Here is a 26,296-nt window from a genome sequence, read left to right as displayed (position 1 = left end):
TAATTCTGTATTTACTGCAGCACTTGAATTATATGCAATAAATAAAATATGGAAGCAAACATCAAATAACAAGGATAAAAGAAAACTGAATGAGACAAGAGTTTGAGAAGGCAGGTTGTATGATTTGATTTATAATTAGAGTTTGCATCATGGTGCATAGAACTGGATTAGGGTGGGCAAAAGTGTAAGAACCAGAGGCAGGAAAAGTGCACACCCTGCTGAGCTCCTGGTGAATTCACCCGGGTCACAGGAGCGTGAAGCACAGAGGCTGAATGGACGTGGGCCTGCAGCTCACACCAGCTCAGCACATTCCCTGTGGCAGACAGTGCCTGGAGACTCAGCACTGATCCTTGTGTGGCCCAGCCTGCACACACTGTCCCTGCCACTGTCCCCTCGGCAGGGAGGGCTCCTCTGCTCTGCAGGGAACTCTGCAGGGAGGGAGATTCCCAAAATCCCACAGGACTGCGCCTCCCAGAAAGCCACAAAGGCTCACACCATAGCTCTGGTTTTCCTGAAGTCTTTCTGTTCCACCAGGAACATGTGTCACCCATTTCTTTCATATCACAACTCTTCCCCTCTCCACACAAAATGTACCTGCTTCAGCAAAACAGCAACAAGCCAGGGCTGGCATCTTCTGTCCCAGGTGCCTGCCCACTGGACATGTTTTCCATCCCACTGTTCCCAGCTTCCTTGGATCTATCACCTCTTCCTATAAACAATGACACAAGCACAGAGCCAAAAAGCATCTTCAGTTGGGGTCTTTTCCTCCTTTTTTCTTTACCTTTTGTTTTTCTCAGTGTTCTTACCAGAGGACACCTCACAGCCATGAGTTGTATCTTCAGGTCATCAATGTTTTGGACCAAAGGAGAACCCCAGAGCTTACCTGTTGGTGTTTTCTTCAAATGCCTTCCAGAATTAATTTTGGCTGGAATATTCTCAGCTAGAATATTCTGTCCTTTTTCAGGCTCCACATTAGAAAATAAAAGCAGATGCAAAGCAACTGGAAAGAGCACAAAGAGAGCAACAAGAATGCTGGGAGGCTGAGGAAATGTAACCCTCCAGAACAAACTGGGATGCTGGATTTGCCTAATCAATTGGAAGAAAGAAAAAGAGAAAATAAAAAGGAGAGAGCTCATGGCAGAATTGAGAGGGGACAAAAAATTAGTCCATTTAGTTAGAGGACAGGTCAGCAATCCAAAGTTCATGGGCACTGGAAAAGAAGAGGAGATGGAGCATGTTAATTCCTCAAAGCCCCACAACCCTTGTTTGAGCCACAGACTGTACACAAACTCGATCAGATATATCATATATATATATACATTGATCCCATGACAATATTCTTGACATAAATCCTAGAGATTTCAGTTAGAAGTAATCAGAAATCTGCTCTTCCACAGGTGGCAATAGGCTATTGCATGTTAAGGGATATTTTAATGGATTTACCACTTTCTTCTTCATGAACCTTGCAGCCTTTCAGAAAAGAAGTTGCACAGGTTAAAAACCAATGGATGTCAGGAGAAAAGGAGTAGTCATTTGTCAGGTTGACCCACAGAATCCCCAAATTCCTGAGAATTCCCTGTCAACACATTGTGAAAAATAACACACAGCTGAGTAGCAGAACACCTCTCTGTGGGGTAACGAGTATCTTGCCCAGAGTATCTTGAGAGTAAATTAATACAAGAAAGAACCAAGCACTGTGCACCCGATTAACAGTGAAAATACCTGAAATCAGCATAACAAAGTGGGGTGAGTGCACTTGTGCTCAGGATGGTTAAACAGCTGTAATTAGATCAAACAAACCAGATTGATGTACCATCCCTTTGTAGCTGTGGCCTCAGAAGGCAGGTCAGGAGCTAAGTTCAGTAAAACAGTTTTAGTGCTGCAGCTTTTATCTAACAAGGCACAGCCACACACTCACTCCAAGGTAAATACCACTCAGGAGAATTGCTGAATTCCAAAGAAAGAGTTTCTAGAGAAGATGCTGTTCTTTAATAACAACCTGAACTTTTGTCAGTAATAAAACTCTCCTAATTAATTCAATAATAGACCCTTTGGATAAACACTGCACAGAATTTTGGTTACAAATTCATTCAAGGTATTTGAAGGTCTTTATTCAGTCGCTTCCCATTCACTTAAAGCGTCTGCACAAATGGGTGAATTCTAATTTGCTTTGTTCTCTCAGAACCTTTTAATTAAATTTTAAGAAAATCATGTAGAACAACACTGCATGAAATATGGTCACTACGTTTCAGAGATGAGCAAAACATAAGGTAGCAGATGGTATGAAGAGGATATATGTGCAGAAATGTAAATAGCAGGGAACCTCACCAAATCAAAGACGTGAGGCAGAACTGAGAGTGCCTGCAAGACCCCAGGGAGAGCTGAGGAGATGAAGCAAGCACTGAGCTCAAAGGTATCAGCCTCTCCTTGCTCAGAAATGACACAACACCAACAGGAAACTCTCATCTGCTAGAGGCACCCTCGAAACTGAGGGAGGTGAGATTGTTGTGAAGGGTCCTTGAATATGGGAGGAGTGGAGGGAAACAAGGACAGGTGCCAACAAATGTGTTTGTCAAACACTCTCGGAATGGAAAAGATACCAACTCTGCAGAACTGCCACGAAGGCATTATAAAGGAGCTAATGGTAGGAAATAACCTTAGATTGAACACAAATGAGATGAATTGTCTAAGTTAGACAGGAGACCAAGCAAAGAGAAGCTTGGTGTCATCAGAAGAGTTGTGAGCAGCGCAAGCAGGGTGACTCTGGGCTTGGGAGGGGATGTCACCTGTGTGTGACCATTGCTTGGTGCAGGACCTGCACTCCAGGTCTCTGAGCTGCTGTGGCTGCACTGATGCTGCCTGGGAGCCACCTCTGCCACAACAGAGCCAAGGAAATTAGTGAGTGGATTGTGCCCTATCTGTGCATCAGAGCACAGCCTGGGTGAAAACCAAGCAGCTCTTTCTAAGCTTCTGATAAAACAATTTATCAATACCACACCAATACTGTTAAAGGGAAGCCACCAAATACTAGAGGATGTTTAAGGGTGAAGGGAGGCATCCTTGAGGAACAGGGCCCAGCTGAAAACTGCAAATTCAGCTGAAGGAATAGCTGGGAAATGGTGACCATTCTAAACATTTGTATTTCAAATAGCTGGGAAGCACATTCCCACAGCAGAACTCCACAAACCTCATAGAGCCTAAATCATAACTATTCCCATTTTGTATCTCCTTCTGCCCCAAGCTCCATTTGTCTGGGTGATTTATGAGGTGAGCTCTGGCTGTGCAAGGCTTCTCTCCTTCTGAATAGAGGAACAATTCAGATAAGGAACAAATCTCTTCTGAGTGAATAGAGGAAACTGGACTTAGCTGCACTGACTGAGGTATTCATTGTACATCTAGGCCAGAGGAAGCTTAGGACTTTTAATACATATAACACTGCAGAGAGCTACTAAGGAGAGCAGAAACCAAACAAAACAGATTCACAAGTTCCTTAATAATTTAAATTAAGCCACTAAAGTAACAGGAAAGAAAGAGCAACAGATATCTATCAATTCCAGTGGCTGATTCCAGGCACCCACAGGAACTGAGGAGCACTTGGCTCTGTGTTCCCTCAGGCTGAGGGACAGCTAAATTGTAATCACATCACCTCCAAAGGGCACTGCTTTCATGGCTGTTCATTCCATAAATTGTCTTGAGGTTCCTTGTCATGGAAGACATTGGATAGAATTACAGACAAAAAACAAAACTCACAGGCCTGGTCCTGGGGAGGGAGCTTTGGCAACTCAACAGCTCAGGGGATCATCAGCTCTTTGTAGACAGGAGCCCAATGCTAAGAGAAAAACTGCAAGAAATAAATCTCTGTGGTACAACTCCCACTTACCAGTTCAGAAAAGACCACAGAATTCCTGAAAAGCAATGAAACCACAGAATTAAATTTTTAAGAGCAAACCCCAATCTTAAGTCATCCATTTGCAATTGTTGGTAGTGAATCCATCTACTCCAGATGGGAAGAGGTCACTCTCTTCTTTTTCCAGGGCAAGTCTATGAATAATTTGAGTGATTAAAGCTCAAATCAGGTGTGAAAATGAAAGACCAGGAAAGCACATGGAAAGCACACTCACAAAGAGAGACTCACTCAGCTTTCATTGTGGAATCAGGAAAGGCCCCTTCCATTTCTGTCCTGCCACAAAATACAGGTGAGCTCACACATTTTTTTCCTGAAGAGTTGTCACTTTTAAAGGCACATTGAAATCTTATTTTTACTTTTTAGGTCTCCCTTCCTCTATTGGAGATGACCTAAATTTTGAGCTGAAGCACTCACAGCATCCTCGCTTGGAATAGAAAACAACAGCAAAAAAACATCAGGCTGTGAAAAGAGGCAAAATAATAGGAGGGAAAATTACAGTGAAGTCCTCCCTGAATAAGAGCAGGTCACAAATGCTGCAGAAATAGAAGCTGAAGTGGTGCTATCCTGAGCCAGGGGACACAAAGTGGTTGCATTTGCAGCCCAGGCAGAGGCCAGGTGGGCAGGATGTGAAGTGAAGCCACAGCTCTGGGAATACCCAGCAGCTCTCAGCACCCCCTGCAAACCCCGCCGTGCTCCCGCTGCAAGAAACGGCACAGACACCAAAACCCAGGAGCTCCTGCCACCAAAAACACCTACAACAACTCCAGTGCTTTCTAGGAGTGTTCAAATGGAATCTGACAGCTACAGCAAGGGGTGGAGGCAATATTTTATATGTCAAATAGAAGAACGTATGGAAGCACATATAGAGCCCAATGATCGGCAGTAGAGACTACTGAGCATCCATGCAGCTCGCCATTAACAAAACAAACCCCAAAATGTACTTGCAGATACATTGATTTTGCTTTATTTTATCATCTTAAACAGCCAGCAGAAACCAAGATTATAATCTGTGCCTTTTTAAAATTCAATTCAACAGATGTTCATGAACAGACTTGAGCCAAATTTCAGCTCCCCAAAAGGATATTCAGCCCGAGAACTTTTACAAATGGATGATAAAGTCCCGCTTTTCCCCTTGTAATCATTGCTTTTCTGAGACACCAAATCCTCTCTTAGCCTCATTACAAGTTCCCACCAGCATAAAATGTATTTTTCATTTCCATTTCCTATAGTATTGTTTTCCAAAAATGGCATTTCCCAGCACAAGACAACTCTCCTTCACTCCTTTATTATGTCACCTCCTCAATACGAAAGGATTGTCTCCGTGACAAGGCTCTGTTCTTCTAAAAAGATAAAAAAAATCCTAGTGGTACTAATAAATATTTACTTAATGTAAAGAAAGGGGAATTCAACAGTTAAGGATGAAAATTACAGGGGGGAAAAAAAGGTGTTTGGAAAGGCAAGGCTGTAAGAAGTTCAGTGCTGTTTATGAGAACGACTGCTCAATGGCTCCTTCTGGGACACAGAGAGATGACTTCTTTAAAAGTATGGTCTAGAAATACCCCCAAATCACTGGAATTACAAGTCACCCGAGTATTTCAGCTGCAATTCAAAATTAAGAAATATCAGGACACATAATGAAAATGGTGGAATGAAACCAGCATTGCACTGACTTGTCTGTGTTACAAGGGGAAGGGGGGGGCTGAAGTGAAAGGTTTTATTTTTACTTAATTACTCTCAGTGCTCCCCAGGGACTCCTTCCAAAGCGTATTTTGTATTTGGACCTAAATGCAAGCAGGATTCAGCCTTGATCTTATTCCTTATGACAATACCTGTCTTGAATTAGAAGTCCCACAACTGGAATGTTGACACAACTGCTGGTTCCTCCAGCACCTCAGAGTCCCTCCCGTGTTATCAATCAATTAACCTGGGAAGCAGTGAGAACACACTGTTCAAAATTAAAAAAATCCATCCACAAAATAATACTTTGTGAGCTCATAGCATCTTTCATCCATTTCTATGTATGTGGAAATGGGAAGTCTCAAAATACTTAAAAAAAAAAAATCAACAAACCCACCTAACTTCAAGGTATTCTGAAATGATAACATATTAATTGAGTGAGCATCCACCTGTGATGCGATTTAAGAGTCTCCTACTGCAGCATTTCACACATATTCAATCCACCTTCTGGTTACAGCGTGCAAGTTTATGGCATGTAGAAGGAACAGCAGAGCTGGTTAAAGATTTTCTCTTGCTTCACATACTCTGCAAGCTTCTCATTAACTCATACATGACTTTAATCAGTGCTGAAGCACTCACTTCCTTCAGCATGCAGCAGGACTGGGCTGGGGGAAAAAAAAACCCTCCATAAAATATTATCGTAATCATGAATTAATAAAGAGAAGGGCAACGTTTTCCTAAAGTGGCTGCTGATTTTTTTCATCTCTAAAGGGTTAAACCGACCTTCGCTGATCCAGAAGAGGTAATAAAATAGAACTTTAAGGACAAAAATGGAGCACTTCAAGAGATTATTATGAAGAGCCACATTCAAGAAGACAAAACCTTATTCTTAAAGCACAGATGCTTCTGAAACAAGAGATCGCACGTTTTTAACAGCACACTGCCAACCGCTTATAATGAATAAGCAAAACGAGGGGAATCAGGGTGGTTTTTTCCCTTTTTCCTTGGAGCTCAGAGGGAAGGGGCATTCATGGATGTGGTAGCAGAGCCAGCTCTGCACTTCTGCAGGGCTGTGGAGCTGGTGCTGGTCGGTGTGTGGGGGGAGAGAACAGAGTAAAGCCTGAGAAAAACCCATCAGAGCTCCTGTCCTCCCCTTCCAGCGTTAATGGGAGGGATACGAGTCCATGGGAGCTGCAGTGGGGGATGGTGCTGGCGGAGGGGGTGGGGAGAACCGAGCGAGGCCTTACAACCATCAGCAGCTCTTGTTCTTGTTCCTTTCAGCCTTAGCAGGAGGATGTGAAGCTCACGCAGCCGGCAGCGGGATGGGGGGGGGGGGGGGGGGGGGAAGCAGAGCAGGATCATAGTTTAGCTTTTGTCCCCTCTCCACAGGGTTAATAGGAGGACACGAGTGTCACCGGGATAAGGGCAGGCCCGGGGGGGGCACGGCCGGACCGCAGCTCCCCGCGGGGCTCCCGGCAGCGTGTGCTGGGATTTGTGGGGTCCTGTGCGAAGTCACCACACCCGCGGGCGAGCTGTTACTGAGGAGAGGGGAAGGGGGGGGGGGGAACACGGGGCAAACTTCCCTGAACGCGGCGGCTCCGCTTATCCAGCACGGCGAGCCCGGGGTGCCCCGCGGGGTGCGGCAAGCCCCGGCCTTATCTGAGGGGCGCAGGGAGCGCCCTCAGAGCGGCCGCGGGCATGGAGGGAGCGAGCGAGGCAGAGCCCAGGTGCGCTGGCACAGGGAAGGGGGGCACAGGCGGCCCCGAGGGCGCTCCATGCCCGGGGCTGAGGCACGGCCTCGGCCCCAAACCAGGGGAAAGTTTCCCCAAACTTTGGCGCGGGGGTCCCGTCCCCTCTCAGCCACCCCCTCACGGCGCCCCCCCGCCTCCCGCCCTCAGCGGCTCTTCCCGCCCCCGCCGCAGGGGGAAGGGGGCGCTGTTCCCGGCTCCGCGCCGCGTTTTCCCGCTCACCCCCCGCTCCCCGCGCCTCCTCACTCCTCCGCGCCTCCGGATCCCTCCGCCGCAGCCGGCGCTGGGGCTTTTTCACCTCCCCCACCCCCATCGCTTCATCCCGTTTAGCGCCCCAGAAGCTGCGGGAGGATGCGGGAAGGGAAACGCTTCTCCCACCCCGTTCCTGTAAAGCTGTCCCGGCTCAGGGGCCGCGGGACGGAGCCTTTTGCCGAGTGAGCGAGAGGAGGCGGTTGGGACTACTTGGCGCTCCTGCCACGGCCTCGGCGGAAGGAGCGCGCTTGAGCGAGAGGCGGTGCGGTGCTGCGGCTCTCCTCAGCGCTTCCTGGAAACTCCCGCTTAGGAGCGAGGGGGGGCGGGAGCGAAAGAGTCCCAGGCCGGGAACGGGAGGGGGGAAGGGCACAGACCCCTCCCCGTGCCCGGACGCCCCCCGAGCCCGCTGACACCCCTCAGACCACCCCCTCTTCCTGTGCAGATGGAACTGGGAGAAATAAGGGATAAACTCTCTCGTAACCGCCGTGCGGGGTGGCGGGAGATGAACCCCTTTCCGCCTCACAATCCGGAAGGTGAAAGGGCAGAACTCCTGTTTTCCCCTCACAATCTGGGGTCTGGAAGAGCAGACTCCCCCTTTCCCCCTCACAGCCTGGGGTCTGGAAGAGCAGACTCCTCCCCTTTTCCCCTCACATATCGGGGTCTGGAAGAGCAGACTCCCCCTTTCCCCTCACAACTCGGGGTCTGGAAGAGCAAGACACCCTTTTCCCCTCACAGTCTGGGGTCTGGAAGAGAAGACTCCCCACTTTCCCCTCACAACTCGGGGTCTGGAAGAGCAGACTCCCCACTTTCCCCTCACAACTCGGAGTCTGGAAGAGCAGACCCCCTTTTCCCCTCACAACCTGAGGTCTGGAAGAGCAGACCCCCTTTTCCCCTCACAGTCTGGGGTCTGGAAGAGCAGACTCCCCGCTTTTCCCCCTCACAATCTGGGGTCTGGAAGAGCAGACTCCCCCCTTTCCCCTCAGAACCTGGGGTCTGGAAGAGCAGACTCCCCCCTTTTCCCCTCACAACTCGGGGTCTGGAAGAGCAGACTCCCCCTTTCCCCCTCACAGTCTGGGGTCTGGAAGAGCAGACTCCCCCTTTCCCCCTCACAGTCTGGGGTCTGGAAGAGCAGACTCCCATCTTTTCTCTCACAAGCAGGCAGCGACCCTCTACCCCCAAAACCGAGGTGTGGGGAACCGGGGAAAGAGCCCGGCATGGCCAGGGGACAGGGGGAAAAAGAGCCCCTTTGCCCCCAGTTCCTTGGGATGGGGGCGATCCCTGGATCCGGGGGGCTGGGAGCGGGCTGAGTCGGCGCGGGGGAGGGGAGGCCGGGCTGGTAAATGCAAAACGCTGGTACAGAAGCTTTTTAGCACAATCGGGCTGAAAGCTCCGACTGCAACGGGCTGAGAACAAAAAAAAAAAAAAAAAAAGAAAAAAAAAAAAAAAGAAAAAAAGAAAAAACGTGAAAAGGCTCCTTTGCTGCCCTCTGCCTGCCGAGGCTGCGGGGGAGCCCGGCCGCCTCCGACACTGGGGAAGGGCTGACATTGCATGAGTAAAAAAACGGAGGAATCCGGGCCAGTTCGCACACCTGTGGTGCTTCCGTAGAATCAGTTAGGTTGGAAAATACCTCTGAGATCACCGAGTCCAGCCTTTCCTTGCTCTGGATCCACCGAGTTAGTTAGCCTTTTTCCCACATGCGGACGTGCTCCTGTTCGTCTCACTTCCAAACAACTTCACTAAAGGGTAAAATTCCTTCCTGTTAGACTAGGCTGAAGGATGTCTCCAAGCCGAGAGGCTTTTGGGGTCTGCACTTTAATACTGGAATTATTTAATGCCTAACACCTGCAAGCCACAGGAGAAAAAAAAAAAAAAGTGGAAGAAACAGAGTGAGTGTGCTGATAAATGCCTGTGATACACAAACACGGGCAGTAAATACCGTGTGGTTCATTAGATACCGGCTGGGGCGATCCTGCCCTGCAGTTAAAGGCCCCTCACTTCTCTGCCTTCTCCAGATTGCTGCCTTGTACCAGCTCCTCTCTCCAGCTCTGCCAGTTCCCAGTTTGCCACCCTTTAAATGTGGAGCTGTTGATCCTCCCCAGTGTTACAATGCAACTCTTTGATGCCAAAAGCCCCTTCCTCCACTGAATCCACAAGTCGCAGGGGTGCTGGGACTACACAGGAAAGGCAGGCAACATGTAATGAAATTATGTGGAAGAGAAAGATCCATTAGAGCGAGGAGATACCCGTAAATCCTGTTAGCAGCCAAGCATTTCCATAGAAATTTCCTGATTCTAGATGCCCAGCACCTTTCCTATGCTTCCATTTCCTTAACACCATTCCTAAATCCCTACGTGGCTTCATTTACAAACCTAAACCCCAAATGTAAATGGAGGGGGGAGGATCTCTTTGAAGTCCCTCTCCTTGGGTTTTAGCTCTAAATTCTGTATTTCAGGGTCTACTGGAAAGGGCAGCTCCAGCTCTTGGACCAGGAATCATCTCTTGGCTTTAGACTCCTCCAGCACCGCTCAGTTAAAGATGAGCTGTGTTCATATCTTTTGGTTATGTGCTCTTTGTTGTACTTTTATTCCTTTCCTCTTTGTACCCCAGTCAGTGCAGAACAGCTTGTAAATACATGGATTTATTCTGTCAGCCTCACGCTGCTTCCCTTAAACATCAAAATATTAAAACACAAAAGCTCCTCGATTACTCATCAGCAGATTGGTGACTTTACACAGGCAGCTTTCTCTGGAGTAAATTAAAACAACTCCTTCAAAAACTTTGGGCTGAGATGGATGGCTTCCAGATTGCCAAGAACCGTGAGGGACAACACGCCCAACACCAGGATCCTCAGAGCAGCTGCAAAAGGTAAAGATACACCTTGAGAAATCTTTGGTCCTGCTATTAAGTCCAAATTAATTATTCTGCATGCGTTTTGTTCAATTAATGATGTTAATTGCCTGCCTGGCAGACTATTTAGAATTTGAAACCATTTAATGACTGGTACATAAAGATTTTGCAGTTGGGAGTGATCTTTTGATAACAGATCCAATACAAATCCCTGTCCAGCTTCCCAGCTGTGTTGGCTCCCCAGTGCCACGGTCAGTCCTGCTTGGTTTGCAGTTGTGCTTTAAGTGATTCCCAGATCCAGGGCAGTATTTACACCTGTATCTTTAATGTTCTGGCTGGCAACATTTCATATTTTTAAACTTACTCAAGTAACTCAACCATAAGCAGGCATTCTGCTGAATCCAGACTAGCAGAATCCTGTAAAAAAAGGTGTTAGTTTTATAAAGCTGAGCACGTTTTAACTAGGGAAAGCTGAGTTTATGGGCCTGGAGTACTTGGGACTCACTGCATCTGAAGTGATATCACTGAAATATCACTGAAAGGCACTGCAGGAGACTCTGCTTTTCAGCTTCCCAGCCTTCTGCCAGGTCTCTGCTGGAGGATGAGGGAAGTTTACAGGAGCTTCCCAAGTGGGAAAGGAAAAAAAAGTACTTTAAATGGTGTAGTTGTGAATCAGAGGCTGAGGAAACCCTGTCACGTGAAGGGAGTCCCACTGGTAAGGACAGAAACGCTCCTGTGCCTCTGTGCTCAAGCAGCAACGCTGCTGCCCAGTCACAGCTCCCACGTGGTGAGGTGGAGATTGCTCGGAGCTTATCCAGACGCAGCAAACGTGCTGCAGGAGCCAGGCAGGTGCTGTTGGAGGAGGATGTTTCTAACACACTCCCCAGCCCTCCACATGACCTGTCTGGCGTCCAGCAAGGCTGAGTTAGTCCTAAGGCAGAGGGAGTAAAACGCAGGTAGAAGACAGAGGTGTCTCCTCTCCATGGCTGCCATGGAGAGAGCACATGACAGCACAGAAATTTCCATGGCACCATGCTGGTTTTTCATCAAACACCCATTAATAAAATTGTTTCTTTGCTTTTGACAAATCAGTTCAAGCCCACACACATCCTGCAGGATACATTTCACTGGGGGCTTGAGCCTCTTTCATTTCCCAAACATCTCTGTCACCCCGTTAGTGATCAGCTACCAAAGCACTCCACTGCACATTCCTCATGGCACCATCATTCCCAATATTTATACCCTTTGTAATGAAGGGAAGATGCATTGAAGGATAAACCAGATACAGCAGAAACATCAACAGAAGTGGCTGAACTTGATTCACATTTTCTGATGCTGTCGAGTTGCCCTCTTACAAATCTTTCTGCTGTTCTCCTGGCCTCAACAGCTTTAGATTGGTATTTCAAAGACCACTGATGACACCATTCAGTAGCTAGCAAGACAAAGAATTCATGGATGGTGTTAATAAGGGAGATAAAAGCAGTCTGTGCCCCAAACCCAACATTTTCACAGTGCACGTGGGCTGGTTGTGTGAGCCAGATGCAGAGAGCTCCAGGGATGCTACGCCGCAATCCTACAACCCTAATTCTTGCGCATTTAAGGCTGTATCTGATTAGGCATTTCTGTATTTTCCGAGTGTGTAATTATCTAGCACAGTACGTGCGAGTCATGGAGCAGACCCAGTTGGGAGCGGAGCACTGGGAAGGGGAGAAAAGGTCTCTACGTGGGTGGGTGGGTTTGTCCGTGTCGGTGATTGCAGAACCGGGGAGCAGAGTGTGGAGAAAAGCCTTTCCTGGAAGGAAACTGAGGTGAAATCCTGGCGTTGTGCTGCTAGCAGTTATCACCTCCCTGAGGATCACAAAGGTTATAACTAGATCCCAGGTCCTTGTGGGATCCTCGTTAGGAAGAAATTCTTTACTCAGAAGGTGGTGAGGCTCTGGCACAGAGAAACTGTAGCTGCCCCTGGATCCCTGGCAGTGCCCAAGGCCGGGCTGGACAGGGTTTGGAGCATTCTGGGACAGTGGAAGGTGTCCCTGCCCATGGCAGGGGTGGGATGGGATGGGCTTTAAGGTCCCTTCCCACCCAAACCCCTCTGGGATCCAGAGCACCCCCTTGGGTACAGTCCCAAGCTGAAGAAATAGAAGTTTCAGGCTTCTCAGAGTTGGAGAATTAAGGAAATCCAAGTGTCCTTGCTGTAAGTGCAAGGTAAATTATTCATTCTCTCTCTCTCCCCCCTCTTTCCTCCCTCTAGTTCAGTTTTTCTTTTCATGCTTTAATCGTTTTGACACCAAGCTGTACAAAAGTAATTTAAAATTAACATGACTGACACTTGGTAGATAGCAGGACCCAGTGCAGGGCTCCACCTTCTACTGGGAACTGCAGAGAGGGGCTCTGGATTGGCTGCAGGACCTGAGGCAGCTGATGGGGACTGAGGAAAAACATGGCAAACAATTAATTTGCTAATTTAGTTTTCTGTTTAATTTGAGACCAGAAAATTGTCAGGCACTCATCAGCCCACGAGCAAGGCTGAGTGGACTCAGGGCAGTGCTGCACTACTGGCAGCAAGCAGGGGATGTGTTTGATTAGCCAGCAAAGCAATTTCTGCTGTGGTACCAGTGGCATTTCACAGCGTGTCTGAGCTCTGAGGTTCTGCCGTGCAGCTTTTGTGTCAGCTCTCCCCAGTCCGGTGCATTTTGCACATCTGACAATGATTTTTTTTTTCGCTGGGAAGGAGGTGACGTGGACATGTGTGCTGCAGAACAGCAGGGAAAAGTTGTCACCTCAAACACAGAACACGCCAGAGCCTGTCACTAACCCGGTACTTCCTCACGGTCAGCCAGAATGCTGACAGGGATAACTGCACACTGTAATGGACCTGGATCGGGACTAATGTCCTTTGATGGGGGAAGAAATGCTCTAATTTGATTTCCTCCCTTCAGCTGCCAAGTGTGTAATTTCAGATCTGCGCAGAGCGGGCCCTTTACGCTCGGGTTTGGGCCTATTTTTGATTGATTAAATTGAATTGTATCTATTTATTTCACGCATCCAATTCAGGATTTCACTAGTGGCTCGTCAGAGCGAGAACGTGCGCATTTATCGGGAGTGAGAACTCAGCACAGCCCTCAATTTCCTCTGATGGATTAGCCGGGGTTTGGTGCTGTGCGGGCGGGTGGGTGTGCGAGGAGCTGGGAACGTGTGAAATGAAGGCGTTGGTTGCCAGCAGAGGGAGCGTGGGGCAGGGCCGGGTTCAGCGGGGAGTCAGGAGCCTGGAAACGGGACCGGCTCCCGAGGAAACATCACACAGCTCCGATAAAAAACACCGAGACTGTTGGAACATCAGCACGATTTGTTTGCTTAATCCAAATGAACGGAGAGATGGGATCTCGTTTGCAAATCTGGGCCCTTCTTGGCCTCCTTAATTCACAGATTCCCTGTTCCCGGCTGAGTGATGCTCCCGGGAAGCCCAAGTCACTAGATGGTACTGTTGCTGTTCAATATTGACGCCTCCGCGGGCCAGCTCCTTGGGAAACTCGCGTTTCTGTCGGGAGGGAAGGACGGCGGTGGAATTTGTGAGGGAGACGTGAGCGAGGAGCCGGGGAGAAGAAGTAGGTCAGAACTGCTTCCTGGCATTGGGCTGTGGGAGGGGGAACGCAGGGGTGGCAAAGATTTTGTCAGGGCTGGTTTGGTCCCAGGTTTGCTGCCCAGAGGGACACGGGGTCACGCCCTCACATAAACTCTGTAAAAGCTGGGTTTTGGTCAGCCTCACTCGTGGTTAAGCCCAAGCTGAAGGATGAGCCCTCTGGCCACAGCCTGGGGAAATTTTGTCACTCTCTGACCTCAGGGCACACAGAGTCACCTCCTGGCAGGAGGCAGCACAGCAAATCATAGAATCACAGAAGGGCTGGTTTGGCTTGGAAGGAACTAAAGCTCATCCAGTTCCACCCCCGCCATGGGCAGGGACCCCTTCCACTGTCCCAGGTTGCTCCAATCCCCGTCCAGCCTGGCCTTGGACTCTGCCAGGGATCTCCAGCTCTCCCCTAGAAGCCATCCCGCAGTGAGGGACTGGTCACACAAATTCCTGGAGCGCTCTGAAATCCCCCCAAGCTCTCCAGTGACATCATTGCTGGGTCCCATCCCCGTTAGGTCAGCAGGCTCTCCCTGGCCAGGGTAACAAACAGGTTATTGTGCTCTGTGCTGCAAACCAGCCCCAGCCCCAGCCCCAGCCCCAGCCCCAGCCCCAGCCCCGAGCAGAGGAGCTGCTGCCTGCCCGGCCTGCGCCTGGGTTTCTGCTAGAGGAGAAAGTCAGGCCAATTAAATCAGGCAGCATTGAATCTCTAATTGACATAAATGAGAGAGACAGACAGCTGGGAAGACTGGGAGGAGGGGTGGGGAAGGGGAGCAGGTGCCCTGGATGAGAAAGAGATGGAAATACACCCTAATAGTACCACAGCTTTCCTTATTCTGTGTGTTTACATTAGCCAGCAACATCATGGAAAGTGTCTTAGCCCCTGCTGGAGAGAAATTAGTGAAATAAATACAAGTTACAACCATTGTGGGGTTGATTAGAATGTTCCTAAAAATCTCCGAACAAACCCAAAGGGAAAAAAAAATACTCTCAAAAAGACGTTTGAATGTATGTAGTTAAATTAAGAAATCTGGTTTTTCCCCTGCAGTTTGAACATGAGGCCTTGCAGCTGAACAATTACAAAATCATTTAAAATCATATTTGTTTAATTTTCCACATCTGAGCAGTGCTTGCCCAGGTATTTCCCCCTCTCCTTTTACCAGGGAGTACTCTTTTGTCTTGAACAGACCTTTCAAACACTAATTTATACAGAAATAAGTTATTTAAATTCATACATTTCAGAAGGATGAGGCATAAAGAGGAGGAACTCATGCAGGTCCCACCCAGCACTGCAGAAGGAACCAGAATTACCAGCCCTTGCTCTGCCTCGCCCAGGGTGTGCCCTGATGGAAACAAACTGTTGGACATTTTCTCCAAACACTCCTCTGCTGCTGCACAGGTGAGAAGGGAAGGTGGGAAAGCATTCCCAAGTGGATTCAGGTACCAGGGAGGGGGGAAATGCAGTTTTGTGGTGTCTGTGAATCCTCCAGTAGCACGACAGAACAGCAGTTTGGGATAATCTCTTACAAACCAGCCCATATCTCAGTTTTAAAATAATCAAGATTTGCACATTGTGGTGTAAGAACCAGAAATGTTTTTCATTTACATTTCCAGAAACTTTTGAGATCTCTTCCCGAATATTTCAACACATTCTCCTTCCCCATTTTCCCAGCTGGGATAATTTTTTGCCAGCACAGGCAATTCTTCTCGGTATCCATGGGAATTGCCTCCATAATTAGACGTGCACCCAGTGCACAGATCAGAGCGCTCCAACCCAGCAGCTGGAACTAGGAGGCAGGTCTGATTAAATCTGCTCTGCCACGAGGAGAAAAGCCAGCTTTAATGAAACATCACAGGACTCCCTACCCCGTCTTTAAACAGGGCAGGAAAAGGGACTCCGGGATTACTTTGAGAGTGGCTGCTCAGGGTGTGCTCACAATTCACAGAGCAGAAAGCCAGCTCTGAGTGATGCAGGGCCTTGAAACTGGGGATCTGCCTCATTAAAAAGGGGCTGATTGCCAGCAGCTTATTAAAGGGGCTCACAGTCTGCCTTCAGACGGCAGCGAAGGTTGGAGGGGTCAGCAGGTGCACATGGAGGTTTTCTCCTTGGTAGTTTCTCCTCAAGCCAGTGAGATCAGGGTCAGCTTCTGGAGGAACAGCTTCTCTGAGTTTCCTGCCCTGCCCAGCAGTGATTGTTTGTGTGGATCCACCAAAAGACAGAGCCAGCCAACAGCTCTTTTATTATTGAACCCCAGAAGGGTTTGGGTTGGAAGGACCTTTAAAGCCCACTCAGTCCACCCCCTGACATGGCTGGGACACCTTCCACTGTCCCAGGCTGCTCCAAGCCCTGTGCAGCCTGGCCTTAGACACCTCCAGGGCTGGGGCAGCCACAGCTGCTCTGGATTTTCATGGAAAGTAACTGATTCCTATTCCTGCACACTCGGTTCTGCAGGTACTGTGTGCTGTGCAGGAAAGGGAGCTGCTGAAAGAGGCAGATGGTCGGATAGAAATTATTAATCCCATACAAGTTTTTATCTTTTGTTGCTGCCTGCACTTGGTGTCACAAACCCCACGACTCCTGGGGGCTTCCCCTTTTTAGAAACAGAGCTGGGAGTTGGGGTGGAGCAGACATGATAAAATTCCAAGTGGTTTGGTGGGTGGGAAAAAAGTGACTTTTAACAAATACGCCGGGGCTGGGGGATCAAACAGGGCTCTGGTCTAGACAGAACTGCACTCCCCGCCCGCCTCAGAAGTTCATAGCACACCAGCTGACAGAATTTAGCATCTCGTTTCCCTAGCATGATTAAAATGCAGCTCTGTGTCCTGGGGTACTGACAGCCCCTCAGATCTCTGTGCATTCCAGGCCACGTTTCCATTTCCAGCGCTGGAGTCGCTCCCTTTGGAAGCGCGGCCCTGCGGACGAGCGGCGCTCACGGATCCCAGCAATGCTTCAGCTGGGGTTTGAACTCAGCCCTTCCTGTAATTCTATGATTTGAATATCATTTTCACAACCCTTGCAAGCAGCAGATGAATGAGAGATTCCTGGCTTTGAGTCAAAAGCTGCGGTAATTAAATGTTTATAAAACACTTTAAGCAAGCGAAGTGCTGTTATAGACAAGGAACCAACAGATCTGGCAGATTGGAGCCGGATTTTAAGGCACACCAGCAAACAGAGCCCATTTCCCCCACTACATCTCTCTTTTAGAGCTGCTAGCAGAGGGCTATGGAGGCCATCACCAGGTTCCTTTTATTATAACCAGAATAAGTGAAATCAAAATCACCTTCTTGCATGTGAACATGTGTAATTCAGAAGTTTTCCCCTCTGTAAGAACTCTCCAAGCAAAGGGCCAGCTTGCTGTTCAGCTCGGGAAGGAACTGCCCTGTGGGAAACAGAAATTGCTGCTACTTCTGATCTCTCACATAAAACTGGAGAGCTTCCACCTGTTACAGGTTTCTAACACCATCTGCTGTTTAAAAGGAAGATGGCATTGGAGCTCAGCAGCACCCAGAGCTTGTTTGATAAACCAGGCGTGACACCAGAGAATCTGGAACGTTTCTGTAATTGCCACGATTCCTTTTTTTTTCTTATTTCAAGCCCTGAACATATTTTGACTTGATCTTCATTATGAAGTGAATTATTTCTTCTCTAGAGGAAGCAGAATCCCAGTGAGCAGCAGCTGAATGTCAGGTCCACGATGCTTCAGTTTTCGTGTCATTTCAGCACCAACACAAATTTCAAGCAGTGTCACTCTCTCCAAAACTTGGCTCAAGAACCGACTTAAAAATGGGTTCATTTTTAAGGAGAGAGCCATGGTCTCCTTGGGGTATGAGGAGCTCAAAGCAAATCATTCTTTCTATAAAAATAAAAATATTGACCTTTTGCTGGCTCACACTGCTGCCTGTAGGACAGAATAAACACTCTAACCAAGGATTCTTCTGCTGCTTCCTAATTGAAAGAGACACAAACTTTTGTCCCAGAAAAAACAACAGAACCCAGGAGCTCATTACACATTTAAATTGAAGGGCTCACAACTACTGCTCTTAGTTTTGGCTGCAGATATTTGTAATAGCATTTTTTTCTAAAACAAAAATACTTTTCTCCAAAGGAGTCCCTGGCCGTTCACCCTGAAACAAGCAGGGGTTTACACAAAAACCACCCAAAAATCTCAAAATGTAACACCACGCAGAGATCGCAGCTCTGGGATTCTTCTCCAGCCTGATCCCATCAGCACAGTTACAGCATCGCCCCCCACCCCTCGCATTTCTCACCCCCTCCTCACATCATTTAAAGTCAGTGGCTCCTTTTGTGAGCAGTCGGCTCCTCACCCCGGCACTTTCCCTGCACTTCGACAAAAGAGACCTTTTACATGTCAATTTATTTTCAGACAAGCATATCTGAAAGGGAGTTTCCCTCCGGAGTGGAATTAGTATTAATGGCAGGTGTTCAGTGGCACACAAAGGGAGGGAGGCTGAGCCGAGGCACTAAGACAGTTTGATGTTTTAATAACCAGAGGCAAGGAATGGAGTGGCAGCGGACCTGCGGCTTCCCCGGCGTGAGTGAAGGTTTTATTCAGAGCCCCCATGTACTGCCGAAAGAAGATCTTGAAATATTTTAAATGTTTTCTTTGCCTTGAAAGAGGGATTAAATTGTTGAATATTCCATGAAAGCGCAGCATCCACCCCACATCCCGTGGAAGTCACTCCAGTCCCCGAGTACTTCCGAAGCCTCCCGCAGCCTCGGGAAGCGCCGTGGCCACCACGAGGAGCTGGTGGCACCCAGGAGGCTCCAGCTGCACAATTCCCCATCCAACCAGTGCCTAGAGAGGCTGAAAAGAGAATTACACAGACTAACTCAAAGCTGGGAACTTGGAGAGAGATTTGCATTAAAGTTTAAAAAGTTAAAACCACGGGTCAGTTGCTCAGTGAAGTTTCACTATGAAAGAGAAAGAGAAGATGATTGCTGGGAAAGCCACTGGCCTTCAGTTTGAAACTGAATCTTGATGGGAATATTTCCCAGGCCAAAAGACATTTATTGATACCCTGGTGAATTTGACAGAGGTCAGCATGGGAAAGGCACAGCTACACAGTGGGAAGAAGGGAAACATCCTCTCAGCTGGGTCAGCCCCTTACAACAGAAAAATGGCTGATTTATGCCCCAAAATAGCAACATTTAACCTGTATTACACAGCAACAGTATTATATAGAGCTGTTCAATATTATTTCCAGGCTCCTTGACTTTAGATAAATATGTTCTTTCTGCACAGGTTCTTTCCAGGTTAGACTCAGCAATTTGAGGCTGGATTCCAGGATTTCTGCTCCCTTGAGCTTTCATTCAGACCTACAGGACAAAAGCTTAAAGATCAAATCCACTATTAAATACCTGAACTAACAGAAGTAGCTTTCCTTGTAAAGATGTCCTTATGTGTGGAAGTTAAATCCATTTTTGCCCCTTTTAAAACCAAGACAATGTTTTTTATTTCTTGCACAGTTTGTCTCCAAGTGTTGGTTCCTATAAGCATAGAGAGTCCTGAGAGTTAGAGATTCCCCATTCCTGTTGGTTCTTGCCTCATTCCAGGACTGGTTCTGCTCATCTCCCACTGAGAGAAGGTAGAGAGGCTGCCCTAAGCAGCACTGCTGGTTTTCAAGGCCTGAACAAAAGCTTTGCAGCTTTTCCAGAAGGCAGACAAGGAGCACTGTCCCTGCACGGCACCAGGACCATCCTGGCAAGGAGCAGGAAGCGCCCGGGGTCGCTGGTTGTGCAGCTCACAGTCAGTGACAGGACAGCCCCTGAATGACGTTTATTGTACGAGTCAGAAAGAAACCCTGAGTTACTGGAGAACAAAGTTAAATTAAAACATCAAGGGTGGTTTGGTTCAGAAGTTCCTACTGAGGGAAGGAAAACCCCAAATGATTAAAGCAGCAGCCAGAGCCAGCCCAAAGCTTTGGCTTTGCCAGGAGCAGGTTCTGTCATCACCCTCCCTGCAGAGGTGACAAACTCCCCAGTGATGGGGAAACACAGAGATGGGAGGGCACAGGGAAGGAATGAGCCAAACCTGGGATGTGTCCTGGCCTGCTGAGCACCTACGGGAGGGCTTGGAAAAAAAAACTGGTTTATTTTGTTAGGAGATCTGAGCTGCTGGCTGGGCTGGGGGAGCACAGGAGAGAGGGAGAAATGGAGGCTGCAAAATTCACCTTACATAGAACAAACACACAGGACTTGGAGGGGAGGGAGGTCCTTCATGGACACGAGTGCTGCTGGCTGGGAGGCTGCAGGGCTGGCTTTGGGAAATGCATCCAAAGGTTTGAGGAAGAGCCCCAAAACCTAAACCCCAAGTGTGACACAGTCTTCCAGCTGCTGTGAAGTTGGAGAGGATCAGTTCCAAGAAATGCTGTAGGGACAACAAATACCTGGCCCTACACAGGGAAAGGTGAATCAGAGCTGCTTTTTAGTGCCACTTAACATCAGTTATACATTCTGGTTCTCATATACACAGATGGATTTAAAAATCGACAATTTACACGTCAAAAAAGTTTTACAGTGAAGTTCTCTCAGCAAAGATCAGTCCACACGAGGAGGAGCCAGTCCTTCAGGAGCAGGAAGGCACTTGGCCTTGGAGAACAAGTCCCCAGGGGAGCCCCTGTGCAGACCCTGCCTTTCCCTGTCCCCCTCTTCCATAGGTGTGCAAAATCCAGGCTGTTCCTGCACCGTGGGGCTCACAGGGTGGTGGAGGGGAGCTTCTTCACCCTCCTCTGTGCCAGGACAGAGGACTCGATGGGCTTCAGCTGGGGGCTTGGCTTGGAGCTGTTCAGTGCTGAGTATGTGGCAGCCATGGCACCCTGGAGAGGCACAGAGGAGTCACTCAGGGGCAGGAGGGGACCAGAGCAGCCACACCCACAAACACAGCCAGAAGCGTCTTTCTTATCTCTCTAAGTCTCCCTCCTGCACTGACATGCTGTTAAAGAATCTCCCTTTTCTTTTCTTCCACAAACCCAGCTTGTCTGTACTGCCTGCCCTGGCTCACACCTCTCTAAACTTCCATCTGCTTTCCCACTCCAGATTTTGTACCTTTACAAGCTGAATGTCCTGGTGATTGAGCTGGCTCTGGGGTAAACTGTCCTTCTGGGTAATCCAAGGATGCTGCAGGACCTGCTTGGCTGTGAGACGCTGGTGAGGATCTACGTGGAGCATCTTTGATACCAGATCCTACAGGTAGCATTTGAAAAGTCAGACCTTAAAAGATTTCATAATTTAAATGCAAAAAGTTCCACCTGTGTACACCCCCAGATTAGGATTTAAATGCAAAAGCCAAGTTTAAAGTCCCCAGACATCAATGTCTTTTTGTATGAAATATGTTTTTGGTAGGCCTGGGGGGTATAACACAGCAAACCCCACAAGGGTCAAGGACTATGTTGGTTTTCCATACGAATATCAACAGGCAGAGCTAAAACAAAGCTACTGTGGGACATGTGTGGGGCAGAAGCTGCAGTGCTGGTTTTCTTCTCTCCCTTGTGTCTCCCTCCCCAGCCTGCTGTAAATTTGCCTCACAGCAACCTCAGCCCTTGAGAGTAACACAAATATCAAACCCTACCTTGGCCATGTCAGAAATAGTGTCCCAATTGCCCCCACTGATGGAGAACTTGCCCCCTCCTATCCGTGTCAGGATCTCCTCTGGAGTGTCACTGGGACCGTTTGCAAAGGGAGTGCAGCTGGGGAGAGAGCAGAGAGCCCTGGATTTACTGACCCAGGCAGGAGGAGGGCACAGCTGTCCCCACACAGCACACTGGGGACAGGGCTCACAGCCCCAGCCACTGCCTCACCCTGCCAGCATGGTGTACAGCAGGACCCCCAGGCTCCAGATGTCACAGCCCTCGTCGTAGCCTTGGCGTTTCAGGACCTGAGCACAACAAACAAAGAAAAAAGTGTTTGGTTCCTGTTGCTGGGCTCATTTCAGAAGAGGGGCTTCACCTGGACACAGTCCACATGCAAAGCTTCTAGAGCTGGACAGAACAGCAAAGCCTGGGACTAAATGATCAGGATTCCAAATAGATTCATTACTACACGTGGTATTTCTGTAATTGCCTCTTCCAGGGCAGGCTGGAGATGGCAACAGGGGAGACCCACTGTGCCAAGTGGGAGCACAGGTTAGGGCAGGGACACGGGGACTGCTGCAGGGTCTCAGGTCACTCAGGTGCTCACCTCAGGTGCCACGAAGTTTGCTGTGTAACAGGGGGTCATGAGGAGCCCGTTCTCAGCCCTGAGCTGCTTGGCAAAGCCAAAGTCACAAATTCGGATGCTCTCGGGGTTCCCTGATTTATCCACGTACAGGATATTGCTGGGCTTCAGGTCCCTGTGAACCACCTGTGGAGCCAAGAGAGGGCTGTGCTCATACCACAGCTACATAAAGGTCTGAAAGCTGCCTGAGGTCACTCATCCCCTGCTCTGGACCCACATCTGCTTTGCCAAGAGGGCAACACCAGCCAGAAATAATTGTTGTGATGGGCAGAGTTACTCCCTGGAGGAGAGGGAGTGCAATGTAATGCCAAGGAGCTTCCCAGGAAAGCAGTGGTGACCACACTCACCCCTTGGGAATGCAGATACTCCACTGTTTTACAGATCATGTGCAGGACTGAACTGGCTTCTCTCTCCGAGAAGAATTTCTGTCTGAGGATTTTATCCAGCAGCTCCCCTCCCCTCATGAGCTCCGTCACCAGGTACACGAACTTCCCATCATCGTACACCTGCCAAAGAAACCGTGGTGGGGAAACCAAATGTGCTTCCAGAGCTTCCCCTCCGTACTTCCATCACCAGGGAGCAGACAGGGATCGGCAGAGCTGGCTCTGGGGGTTCTTCCCCACCCCAGAGTCATGGAATATCCCAACATGGAAGGGATCCACAGGGATCACTAATCCAGCTCCTGGCCCCTGCCCGGACACTCCAACAATCCCATCTGGGCATCCCTGGGAGCATTGTCCAAGAGCTCCTGGAGCCCTGGGGAACCTGGGCAGTGCCCAGCACCCTCTGGGCAAGAGCCTTCTCCTGGCAGAGGAGCAGCAACCTGTGGAGCTGGGTCCTTGGGCTGAGCTCTGCCCGTGGCACTTCCTAAACCAAAGCACAGGGAAGTCTCTGAAGCCACTCACGTCTTTCAGGGTGATGATGTTGGGGTGCTGCCCGTACCGCAGCAGGATCTCAATCTCCTCAGAAGGGTCTCGCTTGCTCTTGTCAATCACCTGCAAGAGTAGGGACACACTGTAGCCACCACGGATGGGAAAGGGGCCAGGACAAAGCACAGGGGCCCTGCAGAGCTCCTGTGCCATATCCACTCCCTGTCCCCTCATCTCTTTAGCTCCAGAAATCCTTAAGTCGCTTCATCAGTTCTGTGTCCCCAACCTACAAAATTCTGTCTTTTGTTAATATCTGATGTAGCTACAGCTTTGCACAGGAAGATGAGATGCTCTCCCCTCTCTGAGGGAGGAGGACGCTGCTTCCCTGTTATTCCTTGGGAAGTGCAGGTACCTGCAGAGCAGCACAGAAATTGTCCTTTTACATCCTAGATGAGCCTAAAGCTCATCCCGCCATGGGCAGGGACACCTTTTCCTATTTCCAACCCCCAAAGGTTGCTCCAAGCCCCATCCAGCCTGGCCTTGGACACTTCCAGGGATCCAGGGGCAGCCACAGCTGCTCTGGACCAAGATGTGACAGGAGAGCTCATTTGGGAGGCAGATCCCAGACCTTGACTGCGTACTCCATGTTGGTGGCCTTGTGGATGCAGCGCCTGCAGATGGAGTAGGAGCCGACGCCGATGGCCTCCTTCACCACGTACCCATCGCTGAACTGGACGTTCTTGCCGTGCAGCTGCTGCAGGGCACAAAGGAGAGCTGAGCTGGGAGGGTTCAGGGAAGGGTTTGTGCAAAGTCAGGAGTTAACTGCAGCACAGAGAGCTGCCAGAATGTCTGTACATCCCACAGCTTCTCCCCCCGCGGGGAGCAGGACGAGAGCAGAACAAGGCAGATATGGGGCACTGGGCCAATGCCGCCTGCACTGAGCACGGTGCCTTTGCCTTTGGTTGCCCAACCCACGGGCATTACAGACCCCCGGCAGCACAGATCCACCTGGGGACAGGAAAGCCACAGCCCCACACTGCCCTGACAGCCTGTGCACAATGTGACAGTGGTGATGAAAGAACAGGAGGCAAGAATCCCAAAGAGAACTGCCCCAGGCTCCAGGTGCTGCAGAGGTCCTGCAGGCCTGCAGCACTCCTGCACTTCCAAAGAGCTGTCCCTCTGTCCCCACTCCTTACCTGCACAACTGAATGCAGGGGTGGCTGGGCAGGTTTCACTTTGCCATCCTCCATTAACCCCGTTGCCACGAAACTGAAGCCTCGGAAGAGCTGATGGGCCCCTGCACTCGGGGGGACACCTGGAGAATCTGCAGCAGGAGTTGAGAGACAGCTCGAGAAGGGTCTGGGGAGCAGAAGCCTCCCCCTCACTCCCAGGAGCTACAGCTCCTGTAATTTATTCGAGACAGGAGCCACACCTGCAGCACTGAGCCTACCCCTAACATCCCACAGAGAATCCTGGAATTGTCCAGCTTAGAAAAGTCCTCTAAGAACAGCGAGTCCAACAATTGTCCCAGCACTGCCAATGTCCCCAAGCGCCACATTCACATGGCTTTTAAATCCCTGCAGGGATGGTGACTCCCCCAGTGCCCTGGGCAGCTCTTTTGCGAGAAGAAATTTCCCTGATGTCCAACCTAAACCTTCCCTGTGCAGAAACCTTATCCTGCTTGTGCTGGATGCTCCCTGGTGTAAAGTCACAAAGTGACATCTCACAGGAAACTTGGGCTTTGCCTCAAGTCATACAAACCTTTTGGTGTCCGTGAGGTGAATTCTGTGTCAAAATAAAAGGTGTCATCTGGCTGGCCCACTGCAGGCTTGAAAGGGGGTTTGATTTCCCTGCGGTACAGCTTCTGCAAAACACACAAACCCAAAAAAACAGCTGCAGAAACAGCTTGGAAATGATCCCACAGGCACCTTCTCCCAAAAGGTGCAAAGGCTACTGAGGAATGAAGGCCGGGAGAAGATTTTGTGAAACTCAGTGTCTTAGCATACTGCTAGAGCTCAAGGAGGTGACAGGCAGCCCAGGTATGAGACAGTTACATACAGAGAATTTTGGTTTTGGAAAGGTTACTGGAATGGATGGGGACAGGGGCTATTCCTGCTGCCAGAACTGTGTCACTGGTGCTGAGTGGTGCAGAAATTTGCTCTTCCTGATACTCACATTCCAGTCGATGGTGGAGTAGAAAGGGTGGCGCTTGATCTCCTCTGCCCCGTCTGGCCCAGACCCTGCAAGAGACACCACAAGGTCCTGTTGTGCTGAGCCCCCAACAGAGCAAAGGGACAGCCAGGGAGGCAGCAGAGCCAGATGTCACAGAGAACCTGGCTGGCATCACCCAGGGGCCTGACCCAGCACGCTGCTGACCCAGGGGGGTGTGAGAGGCCCCCATATGGTATCAGGGGCATTCAGAAACCAAAAAATGCTCTTACCTAATCTGTTGGCTGGATTCCTTTTGAAAAGGGCTCGCAGGAGGCTCTGAGCCTCAGTGCTCAGGAACTGTGGCATGCCCAGTTTTGCTCTGGGGAGGAAGTTATGCAATCAGCTGCAGGTTTGAAGAAGTCAACCCACAAGGCGACTGCAGCACGTCCACCCCCAAAACACACAATCATCTCCCTGGCATTTACACTGCACCCTCTGAACTGATGGCTGATATGGCACCACTTGCCAAATAACACCACAAAATTGCAAGAGCCCCCAACTGCAACGAGAGAGAGAAACTCTTACTTGAGGATGAGGGTCATGGTCTCCTTCCGGTCCTTCCCCTGGAAGGGCAGGGCCCCCGTGAGCATTTCAAACTGGGAAGCAAATAGAAGAAGGAGGGGTCATGTCTGAGCAAGGCTCAGGGTTCACAGCTCCCACTGTCCTTCCTGCTTGTGAGGGGTCCCAAGCCTGGCTGTGACGGAGCTCCCGGGCACGGGCTGCTCCCAGCAGCAGTTTGGCTCTCAGGGTTTGCACGGGAACGTGTCCAGGAGCGCCTGCTCTGCCGGAGCCCTGGGATCCAGCAGCTGCCAGACGGGGGCACCAGATCTGCACCGACAGCCATGGCCGGCGCTGGGGTGGACACGGACACCACAGAGACCCCACACCCCACAGAGACCCCACACACCCCACAGCCCCCTCACAGCC

General features: G+C 49.6%; 2 protein-coding genes across 4 annotated transcripts in view; both read right to left on the bottom strand.

Annotated features, from left to right (window-relative positions):
- Window positions 1-4,855: 4,855 nt before the first annotated feature.
- On the bottom strand, window positions 4,856-9,178 carry LOC148221313 (uncharacterized). Its single transcript, XM_088178393.1, is given in 6 exon segments — window positions 4,856-5,247; window positions 5,737-5,831; window positions 7,555-7,831; window positions 7,833-7,999; window positions 8,695-8,929; window positions 8,931-9,178. Coding segments are annotated over 4 exon segments (702 nt in total). The 5' UTR covers window positions 9,135-9,178; the 3' UTR covers window positions 4,856-5,247; window positions 5,737-5,831; window positions 7,555-7,735.
- An 11,302-nt stretch (window positions 9,179-20,480) lies between these two features.
- The window catches only part of RPS6KA1 (ribosomal protein S6 kinase A1), a 29,452-nt gene continuing 23,636 nt past the window's right edge, over window positions 20,481-26,296 (bottom strand). For all 3 annotated transcript variants that reach the window (XM_014890553.2, XM_014890554.2, XM_088178253.1), the window contains 13 exons: window positions 25,895-25,965; window positions 25,600-25,688; window positions 25,334-25,398; window positions 24,920-25,022; window positions 24,355-24,482; window positions 23,787-23,912; window positions 23,195-23,284; window positions 22,637-22,795; window positions 22,254-22,415; window positions 21,875-21,951; window positions 21,646-21,763; window positions 21,123-21,260; window positions 20,481-20,893 (listed from right to left, as the gene is read on the bottom strand). In XM_014890553.2, coding sequence (XP_014746039.2) covers window positions 20,771-20,893; window positions 21,123-21,260; window positions 21,646-21,763; window positions 21,875-21,951; window positions 22,254-22,415; window positions 22,637-22,795; window positions 23,195-23,284; window positions 23,787-23,912; window positions 24,355-24,482; window positions 24,920-25,022; window positions 25,334-25,398; window positions 25,600-25,688; window positions 25,895-25,965 — 1,449 coding nt within the window. In that variant the 3' untranslated portion in view covers window positions 20,481-20,770. The remainder of the gene's footprint in view (window positions 20,894-21,122; window positions 21,261-21,645; window positions 21,764-21,874; window positions 21,952-22,253; window positions 22,416-22,636; window positions 22,796-23,194; window positions 23,285-23,786; window positions 23,913-24,354; window positions 24,483-24,919; window positions 25,023-25,333; window positions 25,399-25,599; window positions 25,689-25,894; window positions 25,966-26,296) is intronic.

Source organism: Sturnus vulgaris, chromosome 24 (genome assembly GCF_052056855.1).
Source record: "Sturnus vulgaris isolate bStuVul1 chromosome 24, bStuVul1.hap1, whole genome shotgun sequence".
Lineage (NCBI taxonomy): Eukaryota > Metazoa > Chordata > Aves > Passeriformes > Sturnidae > Sturnus > Sturnus vulgaris.
Note: the sequence above shows the minus strand (reverse complement) of the source record. Positions and strands in the feature narration are given on the sequence as shown.